Source organism: Penicillium expansum (genome assembly GCF_000769745.1).
Source record: "Penicillium expansum strain MD-8 chromosome Unknown contig166, whole genome shotgun sequence".
NCBI lineage: Eukaryota > Fungi > Ascomycota > Eurotiomycetes > Eurotiales > Aspergillaceae > Penicillium > Penicillium expansum.
In genome coordinates, this window is record NW_015971345.1 from 83967 (window position 1) to 103059 (window position 19093).

The window sequence follows — 19093 nt, forward strand, 5'->3', positions numbered from 1 at the left end:
TGAGACAGCGATCCCATCTTACCTTCTTTCATCTTGCAAGAACCAAACATCCCAAGGATACCATCCAACAGCCTTTCCAACCAACCACCCACCATGGAGTCCAAGAAGCCGGGGGACGGTGAACCTGACAACCAACCACCGAAAAAGACGACATTCCTATGTCCCGTATGCAAAGGTCGGAAGTTTAGGTCAGAGCGTGGTTTTAGTGATCATCTGAGAGACATACACAACATATTTTCATGTCAGAGGTGCGACGCAATCTTCGCGTCTGCAGATGACCTAGCTCGGCACAGAAACGAAACTCACCACGCCAAAGTGGGTATCAAATACAAACGCAACCCGATACACAACAATCTGGGAAACAAAGATGGACTGGCATTCAGGACAGTCTCCTCGCCCGCAGCAGCAAATACATCGTCGACTCAGGTACCACCAACCCCGGCCCGTCGGTCAACTTCCGAGGCCAATCAACCAGCTACAGAGACCCGTAAATCACCTTCACAGAAGCGCCATTCACCTACACAAACACGTCAATCACCCACGCAGGTCTGTCAAGGGGCTGAGCAGGGCCGCCGAGCTCACGGTCATGTACGGAATCAATGCTATCAACCACAAAATCAAGCCTCCCAACCACCGATGGAGATCCCTCGAGTCCCAGTCGAGCTCTCTCAAGCACCTGCTCAAATCCTTCAACTGCCGGTGAATGTCCCACAAGCCCAGGTGGGGTTCCGTCGAACAGCTTCCCAAGTCTGTCATACACCACCTCGGTTCTATCAAACACCCACTCGGCGTATTGAAAGTCAGGTGCCGGTCTATCCGTCCCCGGCGCAGGCTTTCCAGTCCCCAGTGCAGAGATCGCAACAAGCCGAGCAGGTCTTCCGGTCCCCTTCCCAGGGCTCTCAAACCCCGAAAATCACTCGGTCCCGGGCAGAAAGCTCTCACCAAGTGGAGCTCCCTCGCTCTCTAGAACCGGGTTCTCAGTCCTTAGTGCAGGACGCTCAACAAGCAGAGGTCCCTCAGTCCCCACAACAGCGATATGAGTCCCCAGAACACTCTCAGTCTTTAGTACAAAGCACTCAGTCCCCATTTCAAATGTCCGACCAAATGGACCAAATTTCCCAATTCTCAATGCAACTATCCGCACAAGACGGTACAACAGCCGAAACAAACGAAACAGACATCGCAACACCCTCAACCCCAACAACAAACACCACAACCCCCTCCCTCTTCATCCAACCAACAAAATCAAACCCAACCTTCTCACTAGTGTACCACAAAATGAAACACCGCTGGACCGACCTGGAACCCCTCGAACAAACCTTAATCGTCAAATACCTACTGGGAAGATGCCACACACAAGAACGCCTGCACTGCCAAGGCTACAACGCCCCGAAAACCATCGACACAACCTCCTGCCTGAAACGCGGCGAACCACATCAAACCCACACCTTCACCCGCTACTCAACCCACCGAAAAGCAATCGTCATAGACTGTGAAATGATAGAAACAACCCTCTGCACGAGCGAACTAGCTTTCATAACCGCAATCGACTTCCTCACCGGCGAAGTCCTGATCAACAGCTTCGTGGCGCCGACAGCACCGGTGACGAACTGGCTGACGCCGATCAGCGGGATCACGCCTGAGAAAATGGATGCTGCTATCGCTGACAACAAGGCGTTTAAATCAAATGCTGATGCGCGACGCGCGTTGCGGATGTTCCTTGATCATGATACTGTTCTCATTGGTCATGCGCTTCACCACGATCTCCGGACGTTGGGGTTGATTCATGGACGGATTGTGGACACGTCTGTTGTTACGGCTGAGGCTGTTTTTTCTAATTTTTCGGCAAGGACGCTGTTGCCGCGGGTTTGGGGGTTGAAGGCTCTGGCGAATGAGTTGGTTGGGATTGACATCCAGACTGGGGATGAGGGACATCATTCGCTTGAGGATGCGTTGGCTACAAGGGAGGTTTTGATTTGGTGTTTGCGGGGTCCGGAGTGTTTAAAGGTTTGGGCGGAGAGGGCTCGGAGTTTGTATGAGCGGGTGAGACAGCAGAGAGGTGGACAGAAGAAGACTGTGAGGAATTCTGCGAAGAAAGTTAGAGGTACTAGTTCGGGTAAGGGCAGAGGCAAGAAGAAACCTGTTCTGGACTGAGTTAATTTTGGCTCTGATGGCTCTGAAATGGAACGGCGAACTGAGCTAGTTGACGGTGAAGGAGGGTATCCCCATCCTGGTCATCATCCTGACTCGGACCCCCGGAGTGGTTGACCAGTATGAGGATTGAGAGGAAGATATGGATGATCGCACTGTTTGATTTGTGAAAGTGGTTTTTATTATCTCCGTTCTATCGTAGATGGACAGCATGTAGAGGAAGAAGGACCTCCCTGCGGTGCTACGTAGAAAAACAGATAGGCAATTAAGGGTCATCACTGTTGAAAACAGAAGTAAATCACACGGAAGACAAAAGAAACAAGAAAAACAGCAATATTGGGGATAGGGGGAATTAAACGCCAATTTACAGAAACAGAAAAGCAAAAGACAGGCAAAGCACAAGCAACAAAGAAAGAAACAAGCCAATAGGAATAATACTGCTTTGAGGATCAATATAGAATTAACACATTCGATGTGGATTGGGAACACCTCCCCAAAATCCTCTATGCATGCATCAAACAGCGCAGAAACCAAAATCCAGGGTTAAACACCTTGATCCTGAGTAGGATACATCACAAGGCGAATAACGTGTTGATCGTGTTTTAGAGAATGCTCCGACTGGCCTGGCTACGGCTTGCCTGGCTGCGACTAGCCAAACTAGCGCGGCTGGGATTTGTGCGACTAGGCTCGTCTTCCTCAAGAACATCGCTCAGACGCGTGGGGTGGCGATGGCGCGGTGTCATCGACTCCCAACCGGTGCCAGGACCCCAGCCAGCGCCGCTGTAGTCCGCAGCGGAAGTGGGCGCAGCCGGAGGGGCGGAAGAGGCGGCAGAGGTGTATGCGCCGTCGGGCATGTAGTGACCCTCTTGGTCATACTCTTCGCTTCCCTCTGAATGAGGCCCAGGTGGGTAGCTCAAGGAGTTTCCATGCTGGTCGTGGGAGTAGTGGGCATATTCTTCATCGCCCGCTTCACTGCTGCCGACATAAGACCGTGCGTCAGGTTCTGAGGTTGCGGGGCCGGGGTATGGGACACTTGTGTTTTCGTGTTCGTACAGTGAACTTGGGTAGGGGGGTTTTGAGGTAGGTGGGTCAACCTTTTTCGGTTCGATGAAAGGGTCGGACCCTGTGGGGGACATCGGCGTGCCGTCCTCGTAGTATTGTCCATCTGCGCTCCCTGCAGACTTGCCATGATATGCGTCGGTGCCCATGGTTGTTGCTGTCGGTCCACCAGGGTATGGGCCCTCGCGAGTCTGCGAGCGAGAGGTGTTGTGACGGCTAGGGGGGCCAGGAACCATAGGCACAACCTGAACACCTCCAACGAGGGTGGGCTCTCCACTACGCAGGGAGTTGGTTCGGTCTCGCTCTTCTTGTTCACGACGGCCAAGCTCCTCCCAGGCACGGCGTGCTTCCTCCTTCGAGATTTGCAGTTCACGGCGCATTTCTTTCAGCAGTTCCTCGGCCTTGACTTTGTCCTTTTCGGATTGCTGGGCGGCAGAGAAGGCATCGGCTCGGCCTTGTCGCTCTTCTTTGAGCTGACGTTCCAGATCTGCCTGCACTTCCTTCGAGCGTTCTTGTTCAGCACGGGTGTCGAAGAACCAGCGCTGGAACTTGCGTTCGGAGGAGGCTCGTAGACGTTGCAGTTCTACCACTGCATGGAATAGATTGGCTCCAGCAGCGGACAAGTCTGTAATCTGTCGAGCCAATTGCTGGCTGAGCGGATCACGCTCCAGATCATCATTGTTTTGTTCTAGCTTTCGCATCCAATAGCTGGTGAGACCCTCCCAGTGTGAAGACAGCGTTTCCCATCGCTCAAATGCATGCGGAAACCCAACTCGTTTCGGCTGCTGAAGAGCTTGGGGAGCACCAGGTTGTCCTGCGGGTAGTGCCTGGGCGGATTTGGAGAACCCACTGGGTCTGGGTTGACCTCCAATTTCTGCCGCACTTTGCGAGCGACCGTGCTGAGGCTGCTGAGACTGCTGACCAGTTGCTTGTGTCGGTCGTGGCTGGTTAGCCACTTGCCCCGTCGCAGCAGTCGGCGGTGCGGTCTGGTATTCTAATGGTCGGGTACTCGGCGCAACGTCTGCTGTTGGTCGGTAACCGGATGGTGGCCCTGCAGCCACGGGCATGGTTTGGGGTTGTCCTTCGGGGCCTCTTGGTGGTCGTAGGGGTCTAATTCTTGATTGGGAGGTATTTTCGGCGGCAACACCAGCAGCGTACTGTTGAGCTTGAGCTTGAGCCTGGGCTAGGGCCTGTGTCTGGGCATGGGCCTCAGTTTGCGCCTGTTGTTCTTGCTCCAGCTGTTGTCGTTCCAATTCTTCCTGTTCTCTCTCTCGGGCCTCGTGTTCCGCTTTGCGGCGAGCCTCCCGATCCCGGCGTTGTCTCATTATATCCGTAGGTGTTCTCATGCCACTCGGTGGCTGCGATGTCCCTGAGATAGGGTTCTGGGGTACACGGGTTCCACCATTTTGAACACGGCTATTGCCCACAGGCCCAGCGGGACCAGCGACGCCTACCATGTCTGACATAGAAGCATTCACCTCGTCCCAATCAGTGGAGAGCTGTAGTGGTCCCCGGATAGCTTCCTCGAGGGCGAAAAGGATTGCCGACGCGGTGCGCGACGAGACTCCGGTGGTTCTCTGCGGCCAGTAGGAGGTATTGAGGAGCTGGTACGGATCGTCGATTGTAGACCCGTTGTCGTCAGTCTCTGCTTCGGAAAGGGCCGGACGTAGGTGTGCGATGCCACTGGCTGGGGCGTGTTGCACAGAGACCGGGGTTGTACGCGCCGGCTGAGATCGATTGGGGTGTGGAACCGGGGCGCGTGAAGAGACCGCTCGACGGTGGAGCGATTGGCGGACCTCTGGTTGGCGAGGGATACGACGTAAGGGACGCTGAGAGTCAGAAGCGCTCGAGGGTCTGAATTGGGAATCAGCTGAAGCAGAAGAAGGTCGTTGAACAGTCGGCTGGCGTTGCCGCGCAAAGGTCGTTAACGTTGATGGTTCGTAAGAGTCGTGGGCTTCGTCAGACGCTTTTGGGATGTATCGAGACACCTCTAAGAATGGTCGGTAAAATTGTGGATTGGACGACAATGTGAGGGTTGCGTCACTAATTCAAGTAGCGGATAGCTTTCAAGGATCGCGATCGCAAAATGATCGATCGCTGAGAGTTATAATGATGACAGCCTCAACGGCTGTACAAATCAATACCCAATGCACAATATAATGCAATTGAGAGAAAAACAGAAGCAATTCGAAATCAGGAGAGTAAAAGGACGAGAAAGGGTCGGAGTGCGAGGTGGCTGGTTAATTGAGATGGCTGGGGTTGCCGCAGTTTGAGCTGCAGCGCACCAAACGTGTCTCGGGAATGAAGCGCCAACTCTCAAAGTCCGGCTGCCCGGACTCAAATTCGAATGTAAGACGAAGATGAATATCGAAGAGAGGAAGTGTTGGAAGTTGAAGGGTAATCCACGTTCTCCTAAGGCAGGAATGCCAGCGCGGTTCCTGCCTTAACTAGCCCAAGTCAAGGCGTTCTTACTTGTCGCTTTGCTTTTTTTTCTTCCAGGGATATTACGGAGTAAAGACCTAGGTACTCAGTACTTCATAGGCCGTATGTCAGATCTCAATATTCCAATGTCACGCGTCCATATCATAACGTCGCTGCGCAACGAATTCGGGGGGAAGCAATACCTCAATAATTACCTGCACCTGTGCTGAACCGGTCGCACGGACCGGTGCTATAGTAATGCAAAATCGAATACGGAGTACGGAGTAGTCCAAAGCGATGCAATTTTTAGAATATGCAAGTGTACTTTGTATGTTGTATGTGTTGGGGGGTAACTCCGTAGAAAGTCCAAGGATAGGAGAGACCACCTAGGGCTACAGACACTGAAGAACTCGAGGCAAATTTAATTCTGCTATCGTGCCATGGTTGACTTTCAAGGCTAACAATAATAAAACTAAATATATCATGATGCGTTGGCAGATCGCACTAGGTTTGGTAGTTGATGTCGGGCAACAATATATATTTCGTCGTAAGATGTAGCTCATATATATCTTCCATGACTTTATCACTTCACAACTCATCAGGGGGTTTCCCCTAAGGTTATTATGACCATTTCCATCTCCAATCTATCATCTTCACGGTAATATCTTGGCTAGGCTCCATCCGATCCACTGGTTCATTTCGCGCCGGCGGCTACGATTCTTGGAACGAACTACTTTCCCCACAGTTCGCAACCGTGGAAAGAGCTCGTCTCATCAAGTTTCAACTTCCGCGTTTCAATTAATGGTTTATTGAATAACTAAATATCTACAACATATCACTACATCATTCTACTTCTAACATGATTAAGATGGTGTATCAAGCCCATATGGATGGCACGGTTCAGCATCTCCCCCGCAATGACATCGCCTCCAGCCCTGGAAGGGTACTCCCGAGGCAATGACAAAGCAAAGAAAGCTCCAATCAACCATGGAAGGAAGGTTGAAACCGAAGTATTCAGGTACCTCGAATTCAACTCTTATCTTGAACACCTCTAACTACGAAGATCTAGTAAAATTGCGACTACGAATGGATCCCCTAGGCCCTTTCAACACTAGAGAGTGTTAGAACAAACCGAGAAGAAACCAATGTACGGGCCGAAATGCCCTGGGCTTCACTCACCACAGCGGATGCACCCATAAAATCTAGACCGGGCGCCACGGAAGCCCTCGGAGGGACCCGTAACACTGCGCGGGAAGGACATTATAGGGGGGAATCAGGCGATTCTGGGTCCCAGGTACCACCGCTGCGGTGGGTGATCCCCCCAAGCTCTGAAGTGCGGCGCGAGGCAGCAACCATCAGAACTGGAGAAGAGATCAGTCTGGTAAGGAACACATGAAGACAAATTATCCCGTCTCTACATATACTCACCGACCCCATTTTGGTGGTAAAACTCCATATAGCAGTTAAAGTGGCTAGAAATTGCTCCGGGGGACAATTTTTGTATGGGGCTGGTCTGTGCACGACAAAAACACCATACAAAGTGGGCCACTTTGGCCAAACCCTGAGTGACTTTTTGGGCACTTAATCGTTTGAAAATAGTGAAAATAGTGAATACAACCAATTGGCTTCCAAGTATGTATTTGATGGAAATTTTTACAATTCTTGCCTCGAAGACCAAGTGATTTTCTATAGTGTCTGATTAACCCCAAAGCTCCTTCAGGATTGAATCCCACAAAGACAAAACTAAGAAGGCGTGCAGGCATCTTACTGAACTATGGTGATCTTGTAGACTATTACTTCTCCGCGCAGCTTGTGAGCTCACTCTATTGTTACTATTGCATATGCAATTAACTATAGAAGCCATTCTCAAATTCAAATAAACATCTTTTTAGTGTGTTTAGAGCGATCAAAAGTGGACACGGGCTTCTCTCGGGAACGCCGTTCTCGGCCGCACCGAGGGCTGCCCCCCCCCCCCCCCCCNAATGTCAAAGCGATCGTTTAGGCCATCCCGGCTCTCTCTACAATCTTAACTCTAGTTACTTGGGCAGTAATACATGTATGCAATTTAACTAACACACCCCCTAGCTATCCCCAAATCAAATACCTAAAGCCAGGAGGCCCCCAATACAAGACCTCACCGAGACCTCAACGAGACACCCGAACAAACACGAGCGCTCTAGAAGCACTACAACCTTAGTAATCTTAACCCCCCTGCCCAAGGCCTGGATCTCAGGAGCAAATAGACCAGCAAGGGCCATCCTAGAATCGGAAAATTCGACACCTCAGCCGGGCCGGGGAAGGACTTCCCGCAGGGCCGCGGACGCACAAATACTAAACCCGGAGTGTCTCCCAAATCCCAGTATTGAGGTAGGTTTCAAGCATGCCTTGCAGTTTGCAGTTTAGCTCCGCGGGAGCTTGGGTGTTTTGAATCGGGGTGTTTCAGTTTTCCTTGTCCCGGATCTTGAGATTGGGACTATTGGCCAATTAAGGAAATATGTTTTGCAAGACACTTCCGGGGATTGATGTGGGGATTCCTTTGGGAAGGGATCTGTTCTAGGTCTGTGTATCTGGGATATTGGATTGTGATGATCATCGGCAATATTGATTTTGATTCTGCTTCTCAATTTAGATGAGGTTCTCGATTGAGGAGTTTGTTCTATCGAAGGAGTTTGGATGTCTTTGAATGTTTTTCCATTGCATTGGAGAATCCCTTCTGTGTGAGCTAGTACTCGCTGAATGGGGGGTATGTTGCGCTCCAGATGCTGCCAGTCCAATGTGAAGAAATCTATTCGAAACTCTATATGACTGCACTCAACATCCAACGGCAAAAGAATGTGACGGGGGAGACGGGAGGCGAGGGTTTCTGCAGTCGCTGCGTCCGCGGCGAGTTAATCGCTCAAAGATCGCGCACAGTGCATGAACTGGACGATAGAGAGGTATTGGGCCTGCAGATCAGGGGTACTACTGGGGGATGCGTCGATACTTATACATGGGCGGGATGGCTGCACTTCGGCTGTAGGTATAGCGGGATGCATGCAAGTCAGACTTTTCGATGGAATGTGGGGTTTATTGGCTTAGCTGAGCATATGTCTCTGGTTTGTTTTCTTTTGTTTTTATTTGGCCTGCTTGAGGTCTTGCAGATTTACAAGAATATAGAGTGATAACAATTTCGGGCGTATATAATGTAGAGATGGAGATCTATGAGATAGAGCAGCATCTGGAGTTGGATCCAGCAAAGACGATACGTTGGTAGGCTCAAAGTGAATTTGTATGGTCGGATCATAAAACAACCAAAAAAAGAGTTCATCGATAAACCAATGGCAGCACAATATTAGTGTTACAGATGCACAACATTTGTGATCTGTCCACTGTCAGGGTATACCTCGGGATCCTCGAGTGTCCGACCATCCTCTCTATATTGCGGAAAGTTAGGATAGTTGATCCGGGTAAGTTCGATCCAGGCACTAATCTATTAAGGAATCAAGGCAAAACTAGGAGAAATAGGAAGACTAGGAACACAAGGGAGCAAGTATACCTCCTATTCACTCGACCCTACAAAGGTGCAAGAAGACATGATGTCACTAGGATAGAGAAAAGCATTAAAGGTATCTAGCCAGCCACTGTTCAAACGCAAGACGAGAAGAAAAACAGAAAAAACAAATATAATAAGCCCATGACGTATGTCCTAGCAGAACAATTTCCGAAATGGAACGTTGTGGCATCGAAGTGTGAGGCTCGAATTTTAACGTTGCTAGGAATCTTAAGAATGTGCAACACATGCAACACAGAAGCGACCGACAAAAGAGCTAAAAGTACCAAAAGTACTCCCAAAGTACTGCTCCAAGTCCAAAGTACAGCCACAAAATGATAGAGCAATAGACCATATAGATCACGGCGATCGGCATTAGTGGCTGATCCCGGGAGCTCCGCACCAGACTGTGTCAGTGATATCTCACATTTTCCATCCCAGCCATCTGCACAGGACTTCTGCAGAGTGCAGATGTAGCATTAATTTTTTGGTTTTATTTATCTCTGACAGGCTAAAAATTATTTCAAATGTTTGAGTGAGATCTGGTGGTACGACTACTCCGTACCTCGTGTCACACTTCCTTGGCCTCCAGAGCCACATATCACAGATCACAGATCACAGACACGCAGGAAACACAAGAACACAAGAGCACACAGGGACACAGATACAATCCACATTGTATTGTTCGGGATGTTTCTCAGAGCTATTGTACGGGTCGAGTTCCGCGCGCCCTTGCTGGGGGACCCAATCGAAGGGTCCTTGCTGCAACCCCATCCCTACGGAAGGGGACCATGCAAGGTCAGATAGGTCATGATCGTCTGTGCTTTTGTTGTTTACATTGTGCATTGGCATGCATCTGTTTTTTTCGGGCTAGCCACCGGGTCATTGTCCTAGGGCATCTAGGTCCACAAGGTTATTTTTGGTATTTGGTATAAACATATCCCCTTCACCCTGGCCTCCACTTCGGTCATTTCATTCCTCATTCCATCCTTTTCTCTCGTCCTGTGGCAATTCTCCTCTCTTCGATCTATCGTACTGTGTCTAGGTCCTAGCGATCTTGCTCCCTCGTGTTACTTCTCTTTCATCTTACTCGAGCTCACAGTCCCATGGATCACAGAGGCCTTTATTGTCCAGGCGAGTTGGACGTGTTGTATCAGGATCGGAATAGATCAGAGACAACTATCTGTATCCCATCGCCCTCACCTGCAAAGCGAGGATCATCTTACTACCCGGCCGGCCCAAAGGTCCTTGAAGAGTCAAATCTCGATCCGTTCTACCTCGAAGAATCACTGGCTGCCACGCCATCTTGGAACCCTTACACATCGGACATGCGCAATGATAGCTTTGAAGACGAAAACCAATACTACACTCTCTCCTTGACCCACAACAAGGACATCCGCAACCCACTTCAATACCCCGGACCAGATCGCTCCACACTCGCACAGGTCGAGTTGGAGAACAGCTTGAGATTCCATCGATACACTCCTTCCACGGAGGAACGCAGTCCGCTGCACAGCAGCCAAGTCTCGTTCAGCTCCGTTCAGACAGACAGCACCACTCCCGACTTGACGCCTAGCAGCTCTTTCTCTTCTTCGTACGACTCACCTAGCTGCCCCGACTCTGTCCTCGAGGCTACTCAGCAGCTCTACAAACACGCACAGCAGGTCCAGATTGAGCCCCGCCGCCGCTTCTATCTTCCTGCCTCTACACCACCCACATACTCTCTTCCGCCTCCTCCTCCTCCCCCGCCGGTGGCTCCTCTCAACCCGGCTGATATTCGTCCTACTACACCTTGCTTCCAACACTCAAACGACTCCACTACCACCATCACCATGGGCTACGAGGACGCTACAGGATCATACTCCTCGCGGTCCCGCCGCAGGAAGCAGCCTCCTCCCGTTCTCAACTTGTCGCGCACCTCAAGCTCACCGAGCGCATCTCGTCGCAAGCAATCTAGCCCAGGAACCCGCCCTCCCCTGGACCCATCCATGATCTCTCCTCCATCTTTGATCAATCCAGTCACCATGGAACCTCACATGACTCACTTTGACCACCCTCTATTCATCCCCGCCAACGACTGCCCCAGTCCGGTTCCTAGCCCCGTGGCTAGCTCCCCACCCATTTCCCGCCAGTGGACTGCCACCTCGATGGAGCGGCCTTCTATCTCTACTATTGATGCCTTCTGTGAGCAGTCCGTGTGGGAGTCCGACTCCGATTCCGAGTCTACTGGCCGTAAATCAATGTCTCGTCGCCCCATAGATACCCTGCGCAAGGTTCGCAGCCGTGCTAAGCTCCGTGCCGCCAAGTCACAGCCTAGACTTCACCAGACCATGCTTGATGGACAGACCTTTGAGCAGTTCCCGTGCATGCCAGAAGATAACCTCGGAGAGCCGATGCCCGAAGCTTTCCGTCCCAGTATGGATCGCCCTAGCACTAGCAAGGATGCTGTCCGCTCAAACAATGGCCTGCAAACATTGCGCCTTGTTGCTCCTTCCTCCACCTCTCTTACTCGCCCTCCTCGTTCCCGCAAGAACAGCAGTATCAACAGCTCCGACGTTGACCGCTCCGCAGCTGCGGCTTTCCAAGCCCAGTTCCGCCGCCGGCAACGCTCCGAGTCCCCCGAATACACCAATTCCAACTCTTCTCATTCCGACAAGGGCGAGAAGGAGAAGTTGACCTCCTTCTGCTACGATCAGTACTCCTCCGCTCCCATCACCGGGCCTCGCGACCAAAGGCCTCTCTTCCAGCGGTTCATGAACTCTCTCCGTTCATTAAACTGCCAGAAGCCCCAAAAGTCTCACAAGAAGACCAATGTTACCACCATCTGATGCATTTCCCCTCGGCGTTCCGGTTCTCTGGGTTCAATTTTAACGGACGAAGCCATGTTACAACATACCGACTTTACCAACGATCACTCCAACGATTTCATCTCACTGTCTTCACGTCTCCAATGTGTCTCGATGATTACGAACACGTCCACTCTCTCACGCAAATCTCCGATTCTGCTTCCCGCGCAACAATGAAAATAATGATATCTCCAGACCCGACTGTGGCTGGACACAGACGCGCTCAAAGACGTTCACTATTGCGCTATCTCGCGCCACGAAACGAAAATCATGTCTGCTTCTCAGACCATGACTACCGACTCATGACTCGATACCCTCGAGCTAACTATCTTTAATTTTCCTACTTGTGATCTCGTTGCATTCTTTTCCTTCCATGTCTTGATTGCGCCATTTCGCGTGCTGTATTACCATCGCTCTGTTTTATTACGAAGTTACTATCAACGGTCTTCATTTGTACCATGTCTGACTGAATCATGTCTCGCTATCATTGCTACGACAATCATTTCTTTATTTCACTTGTGATCTATAATTCTAAAATAGAGGAATACGGCGCCCTGTGAGGTATGTGTTTCTATGACCCAAAATCAAAATTCTGAACTATTGCATTCATCCAAAATTGTTCCAATACCTCATACTCTATGGATAGACAAAAATAGACACCATCACATTTCAACCCAAGCATGAATGATCCTCTGTTACTTCGTTGTCTAGGAGATGGGGACGTTTTGCGGAATGTTGGACTGCGGATCTTAGAAGATCCTCGAAGGTATCTTCGATACCACCGCACCCTCTTCAAACCACCCATTGACCCGAGTAATGCCCACCATGTAACAACAGCTCTTCTACCTAGGATAACAGGACATCATCGCCCTACGCCACGCACGGGGACTCAATTACACAGCCCACAAGCCTGGACCACCAACAAGGGCGAAGGGAGTCACCAAACCTTCCCTTAGGCCGGCACAGACTTATACCTCAACTAGCAGCTTTTGACTTCTGCCTTGTAATAGCCAATTAATGGCCAATTCATTGCAAGGACTTGCATAGCCAAACTAGCCACGTATGTAGTGTGCCATGATCATTCCAAATCCATAATCATCCTCTTGCAGCTGTTCCAGGGCACTAATATCTAGCGCCATGATCGAATCCTGGATCTCGGGTTTACCAGCATGAGAACACGAATACGGGGGTTACCTGTCGAATCCTTGATGCGCAGCCATTCGTACGTTCCCCACAACGGCTGCACCGGGGACCGCGGGCGGGGGATCCACTGGTCGCGGATGTGGGATGGCCTTTAACCGACATGTCGAGGCGTTGCGAATTGAGTAGTTAGGGCTTGGGATGGCACAATTGCCAACTAACACGCACTGACCGACAATTGCGCCCAGTGTACACATCTCACACAATTCACATTGAATCCCTCTTATTCAAATACTCTCTCACTAACAGCTGCACTCACTGTACTTAAGTATATTGTGCTTCGTACACAGATCCAGATAAGAGGATAAGACTCATCCCTTGCATGGGCCCCTCAACGTCCGCCAAGAGCCAAGAGGTACATTGTCCGAGACCTTGATTTTACACCTCGGCTGAAAACACTCAAACCATATTCTTTTATCTATTTCGCTCTGTGTCACACAGGTATACAAGCTTAAATCAAGTCTACCAATCTGATTCGCTGGATAAAGCCATTCAAACGACGCCATCCCCGTCTTCCCCTCAATCCTCAATCTGATATCACAAGTTCGTTCTCTCTATTCAAGATAACCCCAAGTGACCGGCCGATCTCCCAATCGCCACTTTGACAGGCAACGCTAGACAGGGGTTTTATTTGGACCGGCCAAAGAAATCTCCTCGTCCTGTGCCGGGGCTCTTCCGCTGCGGCCTCACACGCAAGGTGGGCGATCCACCGGCTGTGCGCCCATTGCGTCCCCGAGACCCGCCAGTCTGGCAGGTTTCAGATCTATCAGAGTTTGTGATGTGGGGCTGTAGGGAGCTCGATCTGGGATTCACGTCTAGACCTTTTTTTTACTTTTTTGTAGGTACTTTTGTGTGATGACTACTCCGTACATAGGTTTGACGCGTAGGGCACAATGTATGACATATGACTTGTCGTGTATGCCTCGTGTTTGACAGGCAGGCGCCATTTGCAAGTTGCTTTTTCTGCTATGACAAATTCAATTCAATTTGCATACTGCATTGAACATAATCGAGTTGTTGGCTATTCTTTCAGAGTCTGGCAAAATGTCTCTGAAATCCCAGGAACCTAAAATCGGATCCTAAATCCAACCCGCACCACCGCCATGGCAACAGCCGTGCCTACAGTAGTGTGCAGAAACCCCAGCGTCAGTGTGTCTCAAATAAACACAATCAGTCTATCCCAAAAGACCAAGGACACACAGTCCGGACCGGTCTTCCGCCCCGCCCGTCCGCCGCATCAACCTTGCAGTGGCAGCCGGGACTGTTCCAAGTATTTGGATACTTGCATCACCGCGACAGGGATGGACCCTGCCCTGCAGCGCGGAACGAGCAAGCGGACACTCCGAGGGACAGTCGGCCCATCTCTGCAGAAACTTGATTCTGAATTCGCATCTGCAAGACGAGAGGAGACTTCTTCCTTCCTCTGTCCCTGTATCCAGCTGGGCATTGTTTTGTAGATCCTCAGAGGAAGTACAGCCCTGTGTCGTATCCATGACAAACACATAGTGCAAGCCGTGAGCATGTCTGCATAAATCCAAGACAACTTCAACTGTGCTCCACAGCCTGGCCCTGGCCCTGGGCTTCGCCCTTGCTCTCCTCCTTCTCCTTCATCTCCAAAGCCTCCATATTCTCCTCCCACTTCGGAACATCAACCCTCCCCTCCCACTTCGCAACAACAACATCCCCCTTCCGCCCAAGCTGCTTCTCCGCCCGTTCCTCTTCCCCATCCTCAGCCCTGGGCGCAACCTCCGCCGCGCCACCATCAGCCCCAGCAAAAACAGCCTGCACATCCAGCTCCTTAAGCGCAGCTTCATATAGTACCCGGAGCTGCTCCCTCTTCTGCCGACGCAATTCCGCAATTTCAGTATTGCCACTATCACCCGCCCCCGTAGATGCAGAAGCAGAAAGACCCGCCCGCACAACCGGCTTCTTCACAACACCCGGTCCACTCCGCTCCTCGAACCCACGTAGCAATCCCTCCATAATGCCTAGTACAGTACCAGCACGCATACCCAGCTGCGCGCCGACGGGGAATCCTCCGTCGAAGCCTTCTTGCACGTGCGCGCCCTTTGAGGCGGACGTGCCGTCGCGGTAGCCTGCGGTGACGTGTTGGCGGCGGAGGCTCGGGAGGTCGGAGGGTTCGGTTGATTGGGTGAGTGGGTTGGCTGTTGATGGGAGTGGTGCGTGGTGTGTCCTTTCGTGTGGTGGGGAGGAGCCGAAGATGTCGTCGAGGGAGTTGGCGTTGTCATTGTCGTTGTCGTTGTCGACTGCGGGGTAGTCTTGGGACATTGTTGTTGCTGGGGAGGGTGGGGTGGATTCAGCGGATGATGAGTCCGTGTGGGTTGATGTCATTGGTATGAGATACCTGAATTTGGATTGGATTTTGACTGTAGGTTGTTGTGAGTTGGTTCGAGTTGGAGAGGTCTGAGAAGAAAAAAAGTTGGCGGGTCGGCGGGGCGATCCGGCGATCCATAGAAGTCTATGGAGATACTAATGACGTTTTACTAGGGATGGAGTATTTGTTATGCAATAGTTAATACTTCATATTATATAGTAATAGCTATATAGGATCTGAAGTATGAGGCACGATTGGTTAAATATGGATATATAGTAGGCGCACTAATATGTGGTTGAACATACAGCATACAGATGAAGACTATTCTCTCTGACCGGGAATGCCTTTCGCCTCCTGCTCTAAGACAGATTTCTTTGCCGAAGAGTCTAGCCCTATCAGTGGAATAGAAATTAGCGATTTTCCGTGTTGGTGGCATAGGCCAAACCGCATAACGTACAACGTTGAACCTTGTGGGTGATAATTTGTCCCGCGGGCTTCCAAAATAACTCCAATTCCGCACCTGGACGAGGTGTAGCGAAATCAACTTCGACGACTTGAATCATTGTATTCTCGCTATGCCCCTCAGTTTTATCAACCCCTCTATGAACCAGGGTATTGGTAAATGCAATGAGCTCCCTGATTCCGATCCGAACAGTATTTAGCCATTCGAGTTGTTGCTCATTGCCGTAAAAAGCTTTTGATATGATTTTTCCAATAAAAAACCATAAGGGCCAAGGTTTGATGAAATCGTAAGGATTTCCGGAGACAGACTGCATGATTGAGTCTAGTTTCTTGTCAGAGAGCCTTATATGAATATCATTGTTAGATCCTTAATAATGGTACATCCAAAGGTATGTTGCTTACTGAACAACAACATGAGTGATTTCTGATAGTAGGACAGTTTTAGATTCCTCTTTAATATTTATTTTGACCGAAGGCACTGAGACCGTTATGGCGTCACGATCCGGCAGTGTTTTATCCATTTTTTGTTTGGCAGACCGGCCACGGTGTCAAAATAGATGTCTGCCTAGGGGTTACTGCATGCTTGGTACTTCATCAGATTTCGCTTGATGAGGAGTAAAATAAGCCGGGGTAACACTAGGTTACATACACGTGGCTAATACTATATTAGCGCAACATTCTATTTGGCCCCCAAGCGCATCAGACAATGTACCCAAAGCAGTTAGCAAGTTCCCCCCACGTACTTTCTCCATTTCAACCCTATGTGAAGCCTTCTAAGTAACCTAGACACTGACAGTTATGTCTAGACGTTCCCTCCGCCTGCTGGGCTACACCGCCGCCGCTGCCGGCATAGCTAGCTACAGCATCCACCATGTGTTGAGCCATCTGGAAGAAAAATACCCAGCACTGCCTCCCGCAGCAGGTAGCAGAGCCCTCCGCAAACCAAAAAGCCCAGATACCCAGCGATGCGCATACACCGACATCTACGCAGCTCAGATACCCCTACGAGCCCTTCAAGCACGTGTCCCAAGCCCAAAGACACCAAACCAAACAGAGCTTGAATATGCCTGGGCTAGATCTGTCCTTGGAAGCAAGGTCCTGAGAATTGAAGGCTCGATCCTCGGACTACTCACCAATTTTCGCTTCACACCTTGCGATACAGGGAACTCGGAGGGCGGATTCTCGCCGGACAAAACCACCGGTGCGCCGCGCGTTCTACTGAACGGCGCATTCCATGTCCAGCGGGTTCCTGCCGCTGACACAGATAGTAATGGACTTCTGGTATCATTGAAATTGCCGGATGAACCCCGCGAATTCTTTGAGAAGATTGCGCGGTGGGGGTATCCTTGGCGCTTGATGTCCTGCGTCCGACATGAGATGAGTGTCTCGGAACCGTTCCGGGTGAATGGGCAGGAAATGTTTGTCGAGGTGCGGTTTTCAACTGCCCATGATTATGAGGTCGTTGATGCAGAGGGTGGACCAGAGAAACAGAAGATTATTCCAGATTGGACTTTGAGGTTGCATCGTGGGTATGCTAGGTTTGTTCTTGATTCCGCTGTTCGGGATTTGCGGCGGGATTTTGCCAAGTAATGGCTTTCGCGACATGGGGACTTCGGTTGTACTTGATTTGAAGCCATTGAGTTCTTTTTTCATACCTTTGATCTTCACCCGGGGATTTGGGCGCTGCCGGCATATCCCAGGACACTCCACTCCACGATATGAAACATATATATACTTGACACTGTTTGACCTAGAAACTTCCCTTGGTGCCCTCCAAATGAGCTGATGCGGAAAGCCACAACTGTAACTCAGGGAGTTTCATTTTTATCCTATACTTTAGCTCTTCAACAAATACCCTGTCCAACAATATTAACATTTGTCTGATACAGACCCTTTTACCACGCAGTATCAACAATTCTCCAATGGTGATATCATACAGCTCTATTGCTCCCCACCTTTACTACCATTACCCGCCGCAGCTGGAACACAAGCCTCCCCATTCGGAACAACAGTCCATGACTCAAACCCATTGTACAAATAGCACACCTCCCAGCCATTGGTAATGCTCCCTAGCAGGCCACCTTCCCCACCTGAACAGTCAGGCGAGCTGAACATGCAAAGGTCATACCGGTTCACGTCCGATGGGCTCTTCCACGAGATACTCTTGACATTTGTGGAATTGAATTCCGCAACATTCAATACCTGACAGTCACGCCGTTGTGCGCCAGAGTTGTGGAGAATGGAGTATTCGATATTATTCACGGAGCTGTTGCAAACTGGAGGAGCTTCACTGAGCAAACGGAAGTCCCACTATGAAACATTAGCGGGTTTCATGGGAGATTTGGTTTGTTTCACGTACGGCTCTGTAGGCAAGGACTGTGAGGTCTTCGGGGGTGGGCAGTGCATTCACCGTCCATGGATAGGCGCTAATGAGCGTCAAGCACGCGGCAAGGAATTTCATTCTGCTGTGGTTGGTAGCAACAAGTGTGAAAATGGTGGATTAAGATCAGGAATAAGGAGTGCGATGTTTATTTGAAATATTCAGAACCGCAGAATTGCTTCTTTTTATACACCACTCCCATCCCATTCAGACTATTTTAGTCCCAAACTGCACCTGCAGAAGCGGAGCCAGCACCTCCAATCACATCCATCGACAGACAGTCGAGACTCCATAGGCTCGAGGACGACTCCTTTTAGCTGCAGCGAAAGATCAGCTGAAAGAACTTGGCCAGAGGGGTCTCGGTTATGTTTTCCTTGGCATCGGAGTAAAAGCGTCTCTTGGGCTTTCATTGGGCGCAATAATGTCGAGACCCTGATTCTTGAAGGGTCTCATCCGATATGATGCGGTACGGTTGGCCCGGACCTGATTCTCGGGGAAATAAAAGGGGAGCCATTCCAATGATTACCGGGGATAGACTTGATTGTCTCGCCGATTCAGGAACACGGCGAATGAACGCTTGCTTGGCTCAGGAACGGGGGAAGGGATGTTTTATTACGTGCAGCTTGCAGTCCTGACTTCTAGGGCTCGGGAAATGAGTTCGCTTACTTCATCTCATAATACGGCTTTGATGACTGTGTGGCCAGACCTCG

At 50.4% G+C, this 19093-nt stretch overlaps 6 protein-coding genes across 6 annotated transcripts; 3 read left to right on the forward strand and 3 right to left on the reverse strand.

The window, feature by feature from the left end:
• Window positions 1-636: 636 nt before the first annotated feature.
• PEX2_049750 (3'-5' exonuclease) lies at window positions 637-2154 on the forward strand (the record flags this gene model as incomplete). Its single annotated transcript, XM_016742250.1, has 1 exon — window positions 637-2154. The coding sequence occupies one exon, from the start codon at window positions 637-639 to the stop codon at window positions 2152-2154; it is 1518 nt and encodes a 505-aa protein (XP_016597580.1).
• A 599-nt stretch (window positions 2155-2753) lies between these two features.
• PEX2_049760 (uncharacterized protein) lies at window positions 2754-5749 on the reverse strand (the record flags this gene model as incomplete). Its single annotated transcript, XM_016742251.1, has 2 exons — window positions 2754-5253; window positions 5745-5749. The coding sequence occupies 2 exons, from the start codon at window positions 5747-5749 to the stop codon at window positions 2754-2756; spliced, it is 2505 nt and encodes an 834-aa protein (XP_016597581.1).
• Window positions 5750-10266: 4517 nt separating this feature from the next.
• On the forward strand, window positions 10267-11988 carry PEX2_049770 (uncharacterized protein; the record flags this gene model as incomplete). Its single annotated transcript, XM_016742252.1, has 1 exon — window positions 10267-11988. One exon carries the CDS (start codon window positions 10267-10269, stop codon window positions 11986-11988), a length of 1722 nt encoding a protein of 573 aa, XP_016597582.1.
• Window positions 11989-14751: 2763 nt separating this feature from the next.
• On the reverse strand, window positions 14752-15558 carry PEX2_049780 (Yae1 family protein; the record flags this gene model as incomplete). The annotated part of the gene is made up of 1 exon (XM_016742253.1): window positions 14752-15558. One exon carries the CDS (start codon window positions 15556-15558, stop codon window positions 14752-14754), a length of 807 nt encoding a protein of 268 aa, XP_016597583.1.
• A 1243-nt stretch (window positions 15559-16801) lies between these two features.
• PEX2_049790 (uncharacterized protein) lies at window positions 16802-17593 on the forward strand (the record flags this gene model as incomplete). The annotated part of the gene is made up of 1 exon (XM_016742254.1): window positions 16802-17593. One exon carries the CDS (start codon window positions 16802-16804, stop codon window positions 17591-17593), a length of 792 nt encoding a protein of 263 aa, XP_016597584.1.
• Window positions 17594-17944: 351 nt separating this feature from the next.
• PEX2_049800 (uncharacterized protein) lies at window positions 17945-18464 on the reverse strand (the record flags this gene model as incomplete). The annotated part of the gene is made up of 2 exons (XM_016742255.1): window positions 17945-18313; window positions 18363-18464. 2 exons carry the CDS (start codon window positions 18462-18464, stop codon window positions 17945-17947), a joined length of 471 nt encoding a protein of 156 aa, XP_016597585.1.
• Between the last annotated feature and the right edge of the window lie 629 nt (window positions 18465-19093).